The sequence below is a fragment of the Mesocricetus auratus genome, unplaced genomic scaffold, assembly GCF_017639785.1.
Source record: "Mesocricetus auratus isolate SY011 unplaced genomic scaffold, BCM_Maur_2.0 Super-Scaffold_2245, whole genome shotgun sequence".
Taxonomy (NCBI): domain Eukaryota; kingdom Metazoa; phylum Chordata; class Mammalia; order Rodentia; family Cricetidae; genus Mesocricetus; species Mesocricetus auratus.
This window is the reverse complement of record NW_024429180.1, coordinates 2,723,790-2,741,579: the sequence shown is the minus strand read 5'-3', so window position 1 is coordinate 2,741,579 and position 17,790 is coordinate 2,723,790. Positions and strand designations below refer to the sequence as shown.

General features: G+C 50.9%; 1 protein-coding gene and 1 long non-coding RNA gene across 21 annotated transcripts in view; one reads left to right on the top strand and one right to left on the bottom strand.

The window, feature by feature from the left end:
* Positions 1–17,790, bottom strand: part of Dock9 (dedicator of cytokinesis 9) — a 252,776-nt gene that overhangs the window by 147,480 nt on the left and 87,506 nt on the right. For 3 of the 20 annotated variants that reach the window (XM_040743809.1, XM_040743414.1, XM_040743866.1), the window contains exon 1: positions 8,737–9,023. The exons of 13 other annotated variants lie outside the window; for them this stretch is intronic. In XM_040743809.1, coding sequence (XP_040599743.1) covers positions 8,737–8,856 — 120 coding nt within the window. In that variant the 5' untranslated portion in view covers positions 8,857–9,023. Of the gene's footprint in view, positions 1–8,736; positions 9,024–17,790 lie in introns of those variants that run through there. 4 more of the 20 variants (XM_040743835.1, XM_040743933.1, XM_040743677.1 and 1 more) reach the window with 2 other exon arrangements.
* Positions 9,163–14,361, top strand: LOC121139950. Its single transcript, XR_005876737.1, has 3 exons — positions 9,163–9,355; positions 9,607–9,770; positions 12,801–14,361. It is a non-coding gene; the product is annotated as an uncharacterized LOC121139950 (long non-coding RNA).

The following is a 17,790-nucleotide window of genomic DNA, read 5'->3' as shown; positions in this document are numbered from 1 at the left end:
AGATGTGTCCCTACTCTCCGAGAACGTTTACTGAACCTGTCCACATGCACCACACACCAGGTCTCTGGGACACGGGGGTGAGGAGGGCACAGCCCCACAGATGTCGCAGCCCGAGAGACAGACGCATCTACGCAAAGGGGCGGAATGAGTAGCAAGGCGGTGACCCGGGATGCATGGGGTTCCCTGGCCTGGCTGCGTCAGATTTTTAAGTCTCCCTCGAGCTGAGGCATCGTTATTTGCTTGACTGCATATCCAGGAGCTAAAACCACGCCTGGCCCAGCGCAGCAATACCTCACTCGCTGCCAGGGGTGAGTGAGGGTTGCCCCCTCCCCCCCCACCCTTCCCACCCTACCCCATCCCCGCAACACGGTGCTTCTTAAAGGAAGTTGTTGGAGTTGAACGAGTCATCGAAGATCACTGCAGTGTGCATGCTCATGGGTAGGTGCAAATGGGATGGGGGCATCCTGAAGCTCAGAGAAACAGTGGGCTTGTTTGGGGCGGGGTGGGGGAGGGGTGTGTGGGTGCAGCAGGCAAGGGGCGGGGCACCAATGTGCAGGGCACTTCAGGCATGCTGGCATCCAGTTGAGGGGGTGGCAGAGGACTAGTCCAAACCTGGGTGATCACCACCAGTCTACGTCAGGTGGGGGGGGGGGCTGTAGAGGGAGGCGCTCTACACAGGAGAGAAGCCTGGGAATTGAGACATACACACACACACACACACACACACACACACACACACACACGCACGCACACACACGCACACGCACGCACGCACGCACATACGCACACACATACAAAACCCTTCCAACAGGGGGAAATGACGCCGATGTCCAGTACCAATTACATAAAACCCATGCAACCAACTCGCTCCCATTTAGACAGCTGTGCTCAGCAGGGATGCTGCTGAGAATTCTAGCGAAGAGAGGAAGACAAGACAGGACTTTAGGGAACCTCCTTCCCTGCCCTGTGCCCCGTGCCCACGAGCAGAGTGTCCCCTTTCTCTGACGCAGGCCATACAGAGGCCAGGGGGAGGCAGGCCTTGTGGAGCCCCAGCACGCTCTACCCTGCCTGTTATTTTCCTATAAACAAGGAGTGACCGACAATAAACATATACAGTAGACTCTTTCAGACAACCTGTGTATTTCCTTCTTTAACATCATAGCCTAAAAATTCCTAATTCTTCTGAGATAGTACAAGCTATTTTTGAGACTCGGAAGCAAAGAGGTCAAGCACTTACACAAAGAGGCTCTAAAAGCCGGTTTTAGTCTGATTTCATAACCACTCAACTTAAGCTATTGGGGCTGTGGAGTAAATGTCTGCAGGATATTCCGCTCGCAAACAAGTTCCCGCAGGCTTACAGGGAAAGGGCGGCAGAGACCGGCTGGGGCAGAGCAGGTATTAGTGGGAGCTAGAATTTAAGTTCTAGTCCCCAAAACACGGAGCACTGTTGAAGATGGTGCGTGTGTTTTGGGGGTCGTGGGGGCAATTCATTGTAACAGTCTAGAGGCTCTCAAAGCCCAGCCCCAGGCGTCCGGTGCCAACATCTTAAGCTTATCAGTAATGCAAGCGCACCCGGGACCCCCTGACTCAGAAGCTCTGGGGTGGCCCAGCACGGTCTCAGCAAACACTCACGATGATTGCCACACAATGGGGCTCTACTAGGCCATCTGCTTTGGGGGATTCTATGCTAGAGATTATTTTTCAAAACCTCCTAGCTCTGTTGCTTACTGATGTTGTGTTCTTCAGGCAAGCTGCATACGTGACCTTTAAGCATCCTTCTCTGGGAACAGAGACATGACTTGGCAGCTAAAGTACACCTGTGGACATATGTGCATGCATACACACACACACACACACACACACACACACACACACACACACGCACACACACACACACACGCACCCTAAATTCAATGTAATAGAAACTTTAAGAAAAAAATCTGGGCGTTGGTGATGCACGCCTTTAATCCCAGCACTCGGGAGGCAAAGGCAGGCGGATCTCTGTGAGTTCGAGGCCAGCCTGGTCTATAGAGTGAGATCCAGGACAACCTCCAAAACAATACAGGGAAACCCTGTCTTGAAAAAACCAAAAACCAAAATGAAAACAAAAACCACAAAAATCCACAGTGGTGGTCACGGGTCACTGAAGGGTTTCAACAGACAAGAGCAGTGGCCCACTACACGGGTTGCCAGGGGCCATGTGTAGCCATGTATGCCAAGCTTCAGTAAAATTCTACCCATCGGATTAGCACATCTTTGGCCAGGCTACGCGTCACATCTCATAGACGACGAGGAACCAGCTCAGAGGACTTAGAGGACTGAAGGACGGTGATGCAGACGGAAACCCGAGGTCTCCCAGCCACAAGCCCAGGACGGGCCCCCACCCATCACACGGGCAGACGGCAGCGTTCACCCGATGTCTCCGTTCCGCCCTAAGCTGCCCCGTCCTCCGCGTGTGCGGAGATGACGTGAGTACAAGGCCTTTTCTGGTCAGCTCTGAGTGCTGCTGAGCTAGCCGTGCCGCGGCCGTGGAGGCCTGACCGTCTCACTCCGCAGAGGAAAGGCGGAGTGCTCGCTCCAACAGCACGCGTGTCCCCGTTGGAGGACATTGGTAATAATCGTACTCTGGAATACACGCTCGGATGCCCACAGACTGTCACCGGGCAAGCAGGCCCTGCAGGAGTAAACTTGGCCAGGGCACCCAGGCTTACACTAACATCACTTGTTTCCCTCCTACAGGCTCACAAACACGTCACCTCATCCAGTGACTCGCCACCCCCAATGACAAATTCCTATTTTGGGGCTAAAAGTGTAAATTTATGGACAAGCGATACTTGGTGGTATCTGGTGAGGTAGCCACGGCGTCGTGTGACTACTGAGCACTTAGAGTGTGGCTATTCTGGGGCAGGAGAGGTGGCTCCGTCAGTAAAGAGCTTGGCTTGCAACCGCGAGGACCTGAGTTCCATCCCCAGGATCCCTGAAGAAAAGCATGGTGGCGGCCATCGGTGCTCCCAGGGCTGCCGGGATGGGGACAGTTGGGTCCTTGGGGCTATGCCAGCCAGCCCAGGCTAGCCTCCTGGCAAGATCCAGGGCAATTAGAGCCGCCCCCCCCCCACAAGAGACAAGGTAGAATGGGCACCTAAGGCTAAGTAAGCCCTGGCCTGCACATACGCTCACTGTACACCAGTGAACCGACACACACACACACACACACACACACATGTGCGCGCACACGCACACACGCACGCACATGCACTCACACAAACCATTCTGAATTCAGATGTGCTGGGTACCCATTGGGAAGAAGGTATGAGGTAGAGCTAGAGTTACAGACAGGCAGCTGTGAGCCACTCCACGTAGGTCCTGGGACTGAGCTCATTGCTCTGTAAGATCAGCAAGCATTTAGCCACTGAGCCATCTCTCCAGCTTGAATTTCAAGTTTTTAATGGAGGTGTTTGTTTTTAACCTTTCTTATCTATTGTTCCCTTCACAATGGCAGGCTTAAGCAAATACCTTTACTTTTGCCAGTAAGTGTGTTTGTGTGTGTGTGTGTGTGTGTGTGTGTGTGCACGTGCGCGCGGGCACGCATGTACGCATGCATGCACAGGTATAGATCTCAGGAAACCTGACCACGCCTCTGCCATCCTGGTTCTGCGGCTTGCTGTGAATGTAGACGCAGCTACCACGCCCCTTTGGGCCTGTTTCCTCACCAGCACAGGAGTAGCGAGGGCTCCCCGCTTGCCGGGGTGGTGAGAAACCACAGAATCACGTATGTAACAGGCACATAACAGTGCCTGGCATGCAGCAGGGGGCTGGCTTCTTAACTATGCTTATTCCAGCCACTCTGCTCTTTCTAGGAATGCAGTTTACAAAGTTTCCTTCCTAAATCCCTTAGCAAGACAAGTGTGTCAGAGTGGGGACCTCCCTTGTGCAAACACTTCTGGGAACCCCTGTGCCTACTAGACAGGCCCACAGCCCGTGGGAAAGGAAAGCTATCCCAGAGCGTGGGTTTAAATGTTTTCCTAAGTGTTTCTGTGAAGCATGTGAGATTAGCCTCGCACGTGGCTTTGTGAAAGCATTTCTAAGTGAGTCCCTCCACCACTCAGGTCTCCATAACCTGGGAAGGACAGGCCTCTGCATCCCAGTGACCACTCAGCAAGCCTGGCGGATCTTAGGTCTTGCGCGTGCGGCTGAGTGAAGGAATGGAGGGACAAACGAAGCAGAAAAGCAGGGCACACTGACGAAAGTTATCTGCGGCTCTCAGAGAGAAAAAATGTCCCGACCTGATCCACCTGACAGTGAGCCGCCTCACAAAGGTGGTGGAGACGTCCCTAAACCTCACGAAACTGGAACACAGACGGACAAAGAAATAAATGCCTCGCCGGACAACACCAACCGTCACCCTTCCAAGGCAGCGTACGCAGAGACAAGCCCCCTCTCAGTGTGACTACCGTGTCCTGCAGGCCGTTAAAATTCGTGACCACCACGGACTTCATCTTAGGGCCTGGGTGAAATCCTTCCCTCAGTCTACTGAGTCTACAGTAAAACAAGTCCTTGACTCCTCCCTCTGTCTGAGGGGCTGAGACACTGGTTGGCCACTGGAGGCTGAGTCCTCTAGGGCTCTCGCTCTCTCTCTCTGTCTCTCTCTCTTCCTCCCTCCCTCCCTCCCTCCCCCCTCCCTCCCTCCCTCCCTCCCTCCCTCCCTCCCTCCCTCCCTCCCTCCCTCCCTCTCTCTCTCTCTCTCTAAGGGGCCCAAGGGCGGCCACCTCGCTGCTTAGTGAACATGGGTGACAGCAAATGTTCAGGTCAGAACCCAAATTCATCTTTTTAATGCTTGCAAATCTCACAAAAGTATGTAAGAAAAAACCCTAAACCATGTCTGTGAAAACATCAGTTCCTTTATGCTGCGTGCAAAGTTCGGCCCTTCCCTATCTTGACATCTTCCAATTGCCAAACTCTCAAACCAAGACCAGTGTTGCAGGCCCGACCTGCCTCGCAAAAATAAAAAACCCCGACACAGAAACTCCACTGATCTAGACACTCTGGGATGGCCACACCCTTTTCCTCTAGAGGGCTGGTAAGTAACTATTTTAGAATAAGGTCTTACCAAGAACCAACGGGAGGGTAGAGCAGTGCTCACCGTGGACAGACAACACCCAGACATCAAGAAGAGCCAGGGCAGCTGCCGGAATAGCCCAGTTGGGAGAGCGTTAGACTGAAGAATAAACAGCCAGTGCTCCCCATGCCTCCTCCACAGGCACAAAGTCGCTATCAACGGTTTGGGCAGGGACACCGGTCTCCTCTGCCTTCTGCTACTACGCAGAGGCAAGAAAGCTTGTCAGCTGAGTCCTCTGGCTTCTGAGGCTTTATACTACCTAGACACACGCTGTTCTTGGGTAGCGGTGAGTGGGGCACACCTTTAATCCCAGCACCCGGGAGGCAAAGGCAGGAGGATCTCTGTGAGTCCCTGGTCTATAAAGTGAGTTCCAGGACAGCCAGAGCTGTTACACAGAGAAACCATGTCTTGAAAAAAGACAACAAAGAAAACAACAACCAAAAAACAAGCAAAAAACCAGCTTTCCAGGCCTGCACACTGGAAATCCCAACACTCACAGGAGAGGAAGCAGAAGGCTCTGGTCAAGACCCTATCTGAAAACAAAAGCACCACCACCAACAATGGCTTTCCTAGTTGCCCCTCGCCCTCCCCACCCCCAAATCACTGCTCAGGGAAACCTCAAACGTGTCAGGCCAGAGGAAAAGGAGCTAGCAGTGCCAAGCACAACGGCTCACAGGATAAGCAGGTTTGCAGAAAGCGCTTCAAGGTATATGCACCAGTACTTTCGTAAGCCGAGTAACCACCCAGTTAAAGTAGAGACTTGAAGGGGAATGTCATATGATCATTAAAAATAAGGTGTATGAGAGCTGGGAGAGAGCTGTCAGTCAAGTGCTTTGCTGTGCTGGGGAACCTGAATTTGATCCCCCAGACCCATGTTATAAAGGCAGTGGTTGTGTGTTCTCACAGTCTTAGTGCTGATGAGATGGAGACAGGAACTTAAGCTCCTTACACCCGAGGGATGAGACACGAGCTTGGTCTCTGACAGGCAAGCATGCACACATGTGTGCGCGCACACACACGCGCACGCATGCTCACACGCGAGAGTGCACACACACGAACACATGCCCATACACACAGGCGCACACACGTGCATACACACGCACATACATACACACATGCACATACATGCACACACACATACACACATGCACATACACGCACAAGCACATATATACACATGCACTCATGCACGTACACACACACAAATCCAGGCATAGTTCTTGATGTGTTCCAGGAGAAAGTCCCTTGATCCATGCACTTTCCAACACAGGCAGATGTAGAGAGTTGTGCTCTGACATTCACAGGACAAGTCAGGAAGCACACAGAGCAGATCAGTAACCATGGCAATGCAGCTTGTCCCTCACTCAGCCACTCCAGGGCTGCGGCGCTGCTCAGAACAAGCACTTGGGACCTTGCACACACGAGGCTTCGAACGGGGATCCCGTCCCAGATATGGGGGTGTACTAGCTACATTCCTTATTAACCATGAGTCGTCCCTTCTGAGTGGTTGATTATTTGCTCCTAGGGACTCTTTATACGTAATAGCTAGGTGATGTTACTTCCCTAAATGAACTATGTTCCCGGTAGCTAACATCCCTCCATAGAGTTCACTCAAGTTACAGGCTTAGGGACCCTCATACACACTCAGGGGTTCCTGGTGCTCTACTGATGATCAGCACCCCGACGCTGATCCTGTGTCTGCACACTTTACGGCGCCCCCCCCAATAAACAAGCTGTGCTCCCAGCAGCCTGCTGAGTTCCTCTCTGCCGCGGGCAGCTGTCTTCAGTGATCTGCCTGAGTGAGTGCCCCCCCAGGCCCCCATATCCTGGCTTCAGATGTTCGCTCTTATCTTGTTTACCTCTGTGGAAGGGAAACCCCTGCGGATAAGAAGGGTGTCAGGATGTATTGGTTTCATTCCCTCTCCACACGCCTCTCTGCAGGTGCACGGAACCGGACCACCGTTCCCCTGGACCAGAAGTTTCCATGCCCCAAGGGGCAAAAATTTCTCCGTGTACAACTGTAGCCGGCCCAGCCTTGTCTTTTGCTGTTCCCTGTGGAACTGTCACTGTCTGGAGTGAGATTTGAGCTAAAAAAAAATAATAATAATAACTACAACCTAAATGTGGGGGGGGGGGCGACTGAACTTCAACTAGAAAGAGAAGCCAATGCTCTAAAAGTCACTTTTATGCTATTTTTTTTTCAAATCACAACATCACTACAAAGCCACTCGACCCTCTCTGCATAGCTATTTCTACACACCAGGAGAACCACGACAGAGAACATTTGAACCATACCCGCCAGGAAGCCCAAGCCACCAACTCTCACACAGGGCTCCCTCTAGCAGGCATGCGGGTGGTTCAAACCATCAGGCTGGAAGAGGGATCTAAGATAACAGACAACTGTTTCTAAACATTATATACCAGAGGGGGGTTGTTAAGTGTCTAAGATGAAAATGAGCTGTGGGGGGAGGGCGCGGAGGGGGGGATGTAGATCAGTTTACTTGATTGACCCCGTCTAGGATGAGCAAAGCAATTTTTAAGGCAGTGTGGTGTAAGGCAAACCTCCCTCATCACCAAGGAAAGAGATTCTGCTCATGTCACATCTGTTCTCGGAAAAGTTTAAGCTCCCATCCTCACAGCTAATTAATTGCCGAGGCGGTAAATTAGAAACCAAACACTATAGTACTAGAATACTATAGTAGCCGCAACCGGCCTTCCATATTTAGGGGAGAGAGGGGGAGGGAGGGAGGGAGGGAGAGAGAGAGAGAGAGAGAGAGAGAGAGAGAGAGAGAGAGAGAGAGAGAGAGAGAGAGAGAGTTACATAGGCACACTAGGCACTGGCTTGACAATCCCTTTGACAGATTGTGTGAAAGGCTCGATTGTCCTCTGCAGAGCACGCTGGTGGTTCGTGCAGCTTGCTTAAGGAGTTATATGCCTGTATTGTACTGAAAAAAAATTCCTAAGGCAAGCACAGCCTACTCGTAGATGGCTAACAACACGACCGCTGTTCACATTCCTCCCCGCCAGAGCACTTGACTTTGTCCAAACTGCTGTGAATTTAACTGATGTTAAAACATCAGCTTTTCTGTCTGTTGGCCTCACAGCTGCGATTCTTTGACTTCGCTTGAGGCAACACCCCCACCCCCTCCCCCCCCACCCCATGAAAACAAGCAAGGGGCAGAGAACACACTCCACTCTTAAAGCTCTCCTGGGAACCTGCCTTGTTTTCTCACTGATATAAACAGACAAAGCACAATAGGGCTTAGTTCTGCAAAGTCCTGTCTTCCCAGCTCCCGGGTTGATATCAAAACATCCCTGCCTGAGTTTATTTCTGAAAAACAAAAAAAGTTGCGGCCCAGGTGTGACAAAAAACTTAAACGATACCAAAGTGTTTTACGCAGAGTTGCCTCCTGGAAACCTGTTCACCCTTGAACATTTCTTTCCTCACCGGCAAGAATGCAAGCGGACTTTAGGTCAGCCTACAAGGAGGAGAGCTAGAGGGCTTGCACCAGAGACAGACGGAGCAGTCAGAAAGTCAGAGAGGGACAGAGTCACCAGACTCATCTAAGCAGCACAGTCAAGCCCTGAGTGTGGGTCGGCCCGGGGCGGGGGATTCTTACCAGCACAGAGCTCTCCGCCTCCGCGTCTCCCTGCGCGGAATCCTTGTACTGCAGGGGGGATTCGATGACCAGCTCCTTCTTGTCATTTCTAACACTAGTCCTATACTTCTCAGCCTGCATTCTCCACCCAGGACAGTGGTCGGAAAACCTGCAGCAGGGACCGCTGAGAGTCCCCCTGCTGCTTGAGGCGCGGGCACACCACTGGCCAGAGGAAGGAAAGGAAGCCAGATTCCCAGGCACGAAGGGTCAGCCTTCCCTGCTGGATGTGCAGAGCCTGAGGGGTGGGAAGGCATGACCGAGAAGGCCGGCCTCCAGGGGTGTTACTACAGCTTGGAAAATGGGAGGCTCCTGCTGCTCGCCGGCCAAAGGGAAACAAACCCCCAAACAGAACAATACACAGTGTACTGCCTCTGTGCTCAAAGACCAGCCTCATTGTGTCTGTTCCACGTGGCGTGGGCCAAATCCGTTTGACTCCAAAAAGCGCAGGGCAGAAAAGAACGCCTGTTGGGTCTCAGCGAGCCTCCTCCTTCGTAATTACTTCCACTCTTGAGGCTCGCAGCCAGGCAGCCTGGCCCCGTCTACAGCCTGCAGTTTGAGAGTGCACGCGTTTGTGGTACAGGTAAATGCCGCCAAATATGTGGGTCCCGATCAAACAGGATCGAACAAGCAAGCAGGGGGGCGGTCCTGGGAGGTGCATGGGCGAGGAACTGCTACTCCCTGAAGGACAGGCAGCAGCTGGCAAAATCTCACGCATCTACCGCTTTTTGCCGGGGAGATTATGGCACGCCATACATTAATGCTCCGCGTGTATAACAAAAGCATTTACCATGAACATTTTTCTCTGTACACACCAACGCACGTGTGTACCAGGAGGTGTGCGCCCAGTGCTGGAGGATGGAGACGATCAGAGTGGAGCGCGTAAAACAGAAAAGCCTCGTCCCTCAAGGGAAAAAAAAAGGAGGGAAACAGATGGGCAGCGAAGACAAAGGCATCATCCTACCAAGAGAGACACCCTGGAAAGCCCGGGGAAGTAGGTGAGGTCACTATCCGGCATCCTACTAGCTGCACCCTCAATGTCCTTCCAGAAGCCCGCTGCTCTCTTTATGATTTCGTCATATTACTCAGGGTGGAGTGACTTTAAAAAAAAAAGTCACCAAGCAATAAGATAGAAGAATCAGAGGGATTTGCTAAGACGGTGCACGGGGATGCCCGCGCTGACCGTGGGACTGAACAGCCTCATATTAGTGCCTCTGTTTATTTCTTTACAATCAGGAAGCATTTGAGTAACTGATACAGGTTTAGTAACAGTCAGTAAACAGTGGGCCTAAATCCCAGAGCATCCACAGGCTCCAAGTACGGAATGCCCGAAGGGGGGGGAGGACCAGAAGACACAAGCATACAATCCCCACCTCCCGCCCTCCAGGCACAGTGACTGAGGCTGGTAAGAGTATAACAGAACTCAAGTGGGGACTGAGAGGTCAAGGTCACCCGGTGCCCATCCCCCCTCCTCCCCTCGAGCACCTGCCACAGTCATTTAGACACCCCCGGCAATCCTTTTGAGTAGGGGTGCTAATTGTTCAATAAACACATTACTCAGTTCATTTAGAAATTGGTGGGTGTGGCGGCTCACACCCATAATTCCACAACTCAGGAAACCCGAGGCAGGAGGACAACTACTTCAAGGCTGGCCTAGAATAAAAGCTGAGCTCCCGTGTTAAAAAAGAAAGAAGGAGCCAGGCGGTGGTGGCGCATGCCTTTAATCCCAGCACTCGGGAGGCAGAGGCAGGCGGATCTCTGTGAGTTCGAGGCCAGGCTGGACCGACAGCCTCAAAAACAACACAGAGAAACCCTGTCTTGTAAAACCAAAAAAAAAAAAAAAAAAAAAAAGAAGGAAAGAGAGAGAGAGAGAGAGAGAGAGAGAGAGAGAGAGAGAGAGAGAGAGAGACTAGGTTTTATGATAAACTCATTTTTAAAGAGTGGGAAACACAGCTCGGAGGGTAGAAGGCTTACCTAGCATGCACAAAGACCTAGCTTCAATCCCTAACACCACACAAACCAGGAGTAGGGGTGCACGCCTGTAATCACAACACTCTGGGGGTGGAGGCTGAAGACTCACAACTTCAAGGCCATCCCCTTCCTAAAATACACATGAAGTTCAAGACCCACCTGTCCCAAAATTTAAAAAAAGTAGAATAAAGAAGGAAGGGAGGGAGGGAGGGGAAATTATTATCCAAGGCTTAGAAACTGGATAGGCTGTAGTAGGTTATCTTTCAAAATTCAGGTTTTCTAATCAATGCTGCATCCCAAAATAATATGACCTATGAGTTTGAAAAATCATTGTGAGATCACAGGAGAATTTATAAAAGCATGGGGAGGGGGCGGTTGTTCAGTTATAATCCTGTAAAACTAAAGAAGAACCAACTCAAAATTTAGAAGCGTCGTTGAGCCAAACCACAGTAGGTTTGGTCTCGATGTGAGGGTTATCAAAACATAGGTTACCCAAGATAGGCTCCACTGTCCTACCTACCATTCTCAACTCTAGACAACTTAGCCCTGCTTCTCAAACAGGCGAACTGACTCGGACTTTCAGTGCACGCAGAGGCCACGTGACCAGCAAGGGTGAGGACCCCGTGGGCGCACACTACACCGTGACATTGCGCTAAACTGATTTATTCTAACTGTGCTCAAAGTGCTAAAAAAAAAATGTCAGCCAGCAACTACTGATATCGTCAATGTTTGTGTGTGACCCTACCCAGTTTTAGCGAAGTAGAAAACCCGTCTTTGCCTGCTGGCACATGGATGGTCACTTAGCGTAAACTCCTGTTGCTATTCCCATGCTAAAAAAAAAAAAAAAAAAAAAAAAGGAGACTCCAGTCTTAAACTCAGGACAGTTCCACCAACTGCACGGTAGCAATACATTACAATAGAGCTCCAGCAGCTAAAAATAAATCCTTTAGTGGGTGGGGGAGGGGTTGGGGGTTGTACCTCTGCAGTCTGAGCTCCCTCAGGCTGTGAAGTCAAAGCGCAGAGACCAAAATGTAATGTCCATTCAAGCAAGCATGAGGACAAGAGTTTGGATCTTCGGCGCCCACGTGAAAGCCGGGTGTGGCAGTGCAAGCCAGCCGCTGGCGGGGGAACGGACAGGAGGATCTGGGAGCTAATCTGTTAACCAGTAGCGGAGTGGATGACCTCCAGGTTCAGCGAGAGATCCCAGACGGTGACCTCTGGGGCTTCACATATATGAGACACCCACCGGAGTGCATATAAGCACACACCTGCATGTACACGTACCTCTCTCTGTCTCTGTCTCCACACCACACGCACGTGCACACACACACACACACAGACACACACAAGCGCACACACATGCACACACGCACACACCCCAGTTCTCTTTTGTTGCTGACCATGACGGTTGTTTTCAGGTGTTCATGCCATCAGCCAGTCATTTTCCTAAGGAATTTCGTATGCTTCCTTTAATAATTTAGCAGTCACTTTATCTCTTATTTAATTGGCTCTGGATTTCTAGGCGGCCAGGACAGAAAGGCAAACATGATCAGTTCAGTTCCATAAGGTAAACCATGACCAGGAGAAAATATGCCAGGCTCTAAAAGAAGTGAAGTCTTGTAAAAATTTCTCAGGCAGAGGTTTATGCAAAAGGGGTTGATGCGTGCGTGCGTGTTCGATAAGGTTCTCAACTGTGTCTACAGGAGGTAACACTGCAACAGTGGTGGCCCACACCTTCAGTCTCAGCACGTGGAAGGCAGAGGCAGGCAGATCTCTGTGAGTTCAAGGCTAACCTAGTCTACAAAGTGAGTCCCAGAACAGCCAGGACTGTTCAACAGAGAAACCCTGACTCGGAGGAGGAGGAGGAGGAGGAGGAGGAGGAGGAGGAGGAGGAGGAGGAGGAGGAGGAGGAGGAGGAGGAGGAGGAGGAGGAGGAGGAGGAGGAGGAGGAGGAGGAGGAGGAGGAGGAGGAGGAGGAGGAGGAGGAGGAGGAGGAGGAGGAGGAAGAAATTCACATGGCTCCCACGCCCTATCTTGGCTTTCTATTTACACCCCAGACCACGTAAAGAAGTCACAGTCTCCTGTCCGTCCCAGGATCAGTGCCACCTTCAAATGGCCCAGCTCAAGGAAAGTTCTGGGGCTGGGATGTGACTGTCGGGTAACTCGCTATATAACCTCTCAGGATGCTTCAGACCTATAGCCACCGAGGGAGCTGAAAGGCGCCGCACTCATCCTCCCATCCTAAGACTCTGAGGAGGATGTGGCTTCTCCAAACCTCAGGACGAGGTCACATCATCTGGCCAGAGCAGCACCCACAGGAAATGCCATTTCAGAGGACAGGAAGCAGGTGGCCACGTTCTCCTTCACAATCCTCTAAAACGCGGTGGATGTCAGGCCTCTGGATTCAGACTATCACCCATGTCACCAAGTTAGTTCCTGGACCCACTGACTGGTTTAAATTCCAGTGAAGAGCACACGCGGGATTGTGCACTTGGGGTCCAACAGAAGAGCTTGACAGCCAACTGGAGTAACTTAGGGCCCAGCGAACACTGCCACAGACAACACTCAGTTCTCACAAGCTCAACACACATTCATTCCCACCTTCCGGGGACTCAAAACCACGGAAGCTTACAGGGAAACCAAGGAATTCTCCCAGGGCGCTTTCTGATTCCTAGGAAGGCTAACTTTAGGCCTCTTCCTCCCAGGAGACTGTCCACCACACTCCGGGAAGCTGCAGGCCCCTGCTCATGCTCAGCCCACTTCAGCGCCTCCTTCCCCCAGGAAGCCTACCTGATCCTCCAAGCCAAGGTGAATTCGCTCCTCCAGTGTGAACCCCTGGGGTCCACCTTGGGCTCCTGGGGAACTTTACACAGCCCGACATACAGTGCAGGACCGACGTGCACCTTAGGGAAGAATGCACTCGCAGGCAGGGCTAGTGTTGGGACACTGCTTACCTTCAATCTGACGGCGAAACGAAGTGCTTGTAAAACTATGTACGACTGGTCGTTTGTTAAAACATAGAATTGAGCCATGCACTCTTAACCTCCCACAAGTCAAAACCCAAGGAGTAAATAAGTAACAATTAAAATGCCCCTTTTTTTTTCTCTCAGCTAAGAAATGCTATTCCGCAAAACTCACTATTTTGTGAAACCGTGGTGTATTTCAAAATGCTGTAACTAGACTCTTAAAAAGTACTAATAATGGGGTTGGCGTAACAGCTCCGTGGGTTAACAGCATTTGCTACCAAGCTTGGTGGCCTGAGTTCGAAGCCCGGGACTCATAAGTATAATTTGATTTTTTTTTAGAAAGCAGAAACAATGTAGCAAGGTGGCTCACATCTAAGGCAGAGGGTCACCATGAGTTTGTGGCCAGCCTGGGCTAGAGGCCAGCCTGGGCTAAAGTAATACTGTCTCAAAAAAATGAACGAACTTGGTAGTAACAATGAGTCTATGTAAATTTCAAAACTGTACTTGCTATTGCCAATAACCAGACGGAATAAACACACATCACCTCAACCTAAAGGCTTTTAAACTTTGTTACAGCTTCTCGGCATACCAAAAGTATATTTATGCCACCAAAATGAGCTTTAAGGGCAAAATAAAAAGAAAACAAAACTCACATATGCTTGTCTGTGTCTCTAAAGTGGCCATTCCTTCTCTCTAGCCGAGGAGGTAAACAAAAATCACAAGTAGGAACCTACCAGAGCCACAAAGGGAGCAAACGGATAAACCTTTCCCACAGTGTGTTGACGTCTGTTCGGCTTGCTGGCCAAAGGAAAGAAAAGGTGTCCAGAAGTTACATGGTAGATAGAAGGTACCAGAAGCAGCCAAATGGAGACCAGACGGCACTGGAACGTAACAGGAAGCGGGACGGCCAATCGAGGAAAGGCCAGAGTTGATAGGGACAGGTACCGTGGAGGAGCAGGGCCCCTCACGGAGCCAACAACACAAGGATGAAGGCGGCCATCAGCCGGAGGCTCCCTCACATATTGCCTCCCAGAGATGTAAGGCGCTTTCCCCATCTGTCCTAGTGTTCCTCAGCAGGGGATCCAAGAAGGAACTGAGCAGGAGGTGGCCCTGTGAGCCCTCTAAAATGGCAAAGCAGTGTGTGTCTGACAGTTCTCCCGGGTGAGGCTCCCAGCTTGTCCGGTCCTCAGAGGAGTGATGCGAGGAGTTGCCCGTCACCGAGGAAACCCACACATCTCACCACGCTGACAGGTCCAGGGTCCACTGAGGTGGGGACAGCAGCAACTTCAACAGCCATTAGATGGCAATCAGGTTGTCACCACGAGTACAAGTCAGGAAGCGGGTGACAAGAGGCCTCATGGCCAGCGGCCAATCAGAGGTCAATATATAAAGCTCTGAACTAGATTGCATAATAAACCCGATCAACGCTGTTGCCTGGTAACATCTGAAGCTACTGAGAAAATGCTTACAGTATTACACGCACACACACGCATCACACGTGCAAATGCACACACACGTACACACACGCACTCATACACTCACACACGCACACATACTCACTCACATGTGCAGACACCTGCACATACACGCACACTCACACACACATACATGTACACACACGCACACTACAGAGGCGCGCGCACATTACACACACACACACACACACACACACACACTAAAAACACAAAATGTGACCACTGGTTCTCTTCAGCATGTGGAACCATTTGTATTTTTTTTTCTCTAAAGTCATCCACATTTTGCAAGTTCTCTTCAACCGCACAATCTTCTTCTTCAGGCAGAAATGAATGCATGAGATCTGGCAGGATGGCTCAGTAGGTAACAGCAGCCGCTACTAAGCCTGACAGGCTCAGGACCCACGCGGCAGGAGGAGAAACTCGAACCCTCCACAGTTGTCCTCTGACCCCCACGTTTAATGTGTGTGTGTGTGTGTGTGTGCGTTTGTATGCACATGGATGGTGTAACACACACACACAAATAACTGTGATATAGACCGCTTTAAAAGGATAGATGAACTAGATTATGGGCTTACCATAATATTAAGCAAGTCACACTATCTCAGAAATAAAAAAGAAACGCACATTTTCTCTTATATGCAGAATCTACCCAAGGACACACAGAGAGGTGGGACTGAGTCCCTGTGGGAACGGCACAGCCCGCATAAGAGAGAACAAAGGCTACACACCCAGGCAGGACTGAACTCGGGTAGTAGGAAGGCAATGAAACTAACAGGTTTTTTTCTTGGCTCTGATTCTGCCATGGATTTTCTTTGTTGTTGCTGCTGTTCTGGTGGTAAGTTAATGACATACCCAAAGTGTATATTTTAATAGGACGCTCCACAGCTCCCATCCCAAATGCCTGTCCCAACTGTATGGAGGAGGTTCACTGAGCTGGACAGACGTTCGGTGTGTGACCCTTTTTATTTATTAATGTTCTTATTATTCCTAGTAACGTCTACTTAAAAAAAATCTTTGCTCCCCAGCCCAATGCTCCTTTCTCTGTTCCTCGCCCCTCGCCGCCCTTGCCTCCTGAATCAGCTACTGAGGTAGACGACCGGGCCTGACCTGCTGGTGTCGCCAGAGCCAGCCAGGGCTTTGGACTGCAACTCCAATTGCACCGTTGTCAAGACGGGCGGAGGGGAAGCCGGGTAATCCACTTTACAGAGTTCTCCGGGAAGCTACATTAAAGGGCAGGAAGGGGCAGGCGCAGAAGCAGCCGTGGTCGGGGCTGGAATGATGGCGGAGGCTAGGAGGTGCACTGTGCAGACAGGCTCTGTCGGAGGCCATGGGACATTCCAGAAGCCTTTCGGTAAAGACAGCCCACCCTACCTGGGACATACTCCTCCTCGTTCCTTTATTTCCCCCACATCCAGCGTTCCACGTCCTACTTTCCTGTTTGTCTGAACCTGACAAACCCTCCCTCACGAAGCACCTCAGACCTTTGAGGACTTTTGCCCGCCCTGTCCACTGCTCCACCCCAGTCCTAATGCGGGGAAGAGGGGTGCTTGGAAACACAGGAAAGGGGCTCACTGGAGACTCACCGTCTCCTAGGACCGCAAATAGAACCGTTAGGCTCCGTACACCAGGAGTCTTACCAACTTACTTTGATTGTGGTAACGGTAACTCAAACAGCAATCTCGGTCATCAGTGTCGGAGATGGAAATTTACAAAGCCAAGGAAAACACAGTATGCCTGGGATTTTTTTTGTTTTGTTTCCTCCTCAGGAAACCCAGCTCCAGGTGTGGGTCACTGAAACTCAGCCTCAACCATGTTTGGAGGTGTCCGTGTGCCCGTGTCATCTATCCTTGGCTGCTTTTCAGCACACAGCGCCAACCCAGCGCTATGAACCCAGCAGACAATGCCTCACCTAAACAGAGCTTACAGGATAAAGGAGGAAGCACCCTCTTTTGGTTACGCGGCTTGTGCAAACCCCAACCTCAAAGGGGTTCACATGAGCTGGGATTTTTTTAATCTTCCCTCTATTCAACACACACACACACACACACACACACACACACACACACACACACACACACACACATACAAGTTAAAGGCCAAAGAGCGCACTCTCGGTGAGAAAAAACAGACAAAAATTCAAGCATCTAGCTCTGTCGGTGTGAGCCCCGACATTCACTGTAAGCTAAACCTCATCCTTTCCCTTCCAAACCATTCTGAAGAAAAATACAAGAATGGCTCCGCCTCAGGTTACTGGTTCGTAAAATCTCTGCTAGTACCTGTTAAGCTGACCTAAAGTATTTCCACAGGGCTCACAAGGAACAAAGCCAGCAGACCAGCATAATTTATAGATGAGAGACACAGCAACCGGTAGATTGGTCACGTAGCTCTGAATACTCCCAGGAGGCACACATGACACCGGGTAGAGGGGGCCTCTAGGCGAACCCTGGGACACCTTCTTCTGAAAGGGGGGCAAAGGGAAAGTCCACCTTGAGGAAATTATGCAAATAGGCTACGGCGCTTTCCTCAGCTCTTCTGGCTCAGACTGGCCTGTGCTTAAGACAATGAGGCATGTACAGTAATACCTGCTTCCGAACAATAACTGGGAA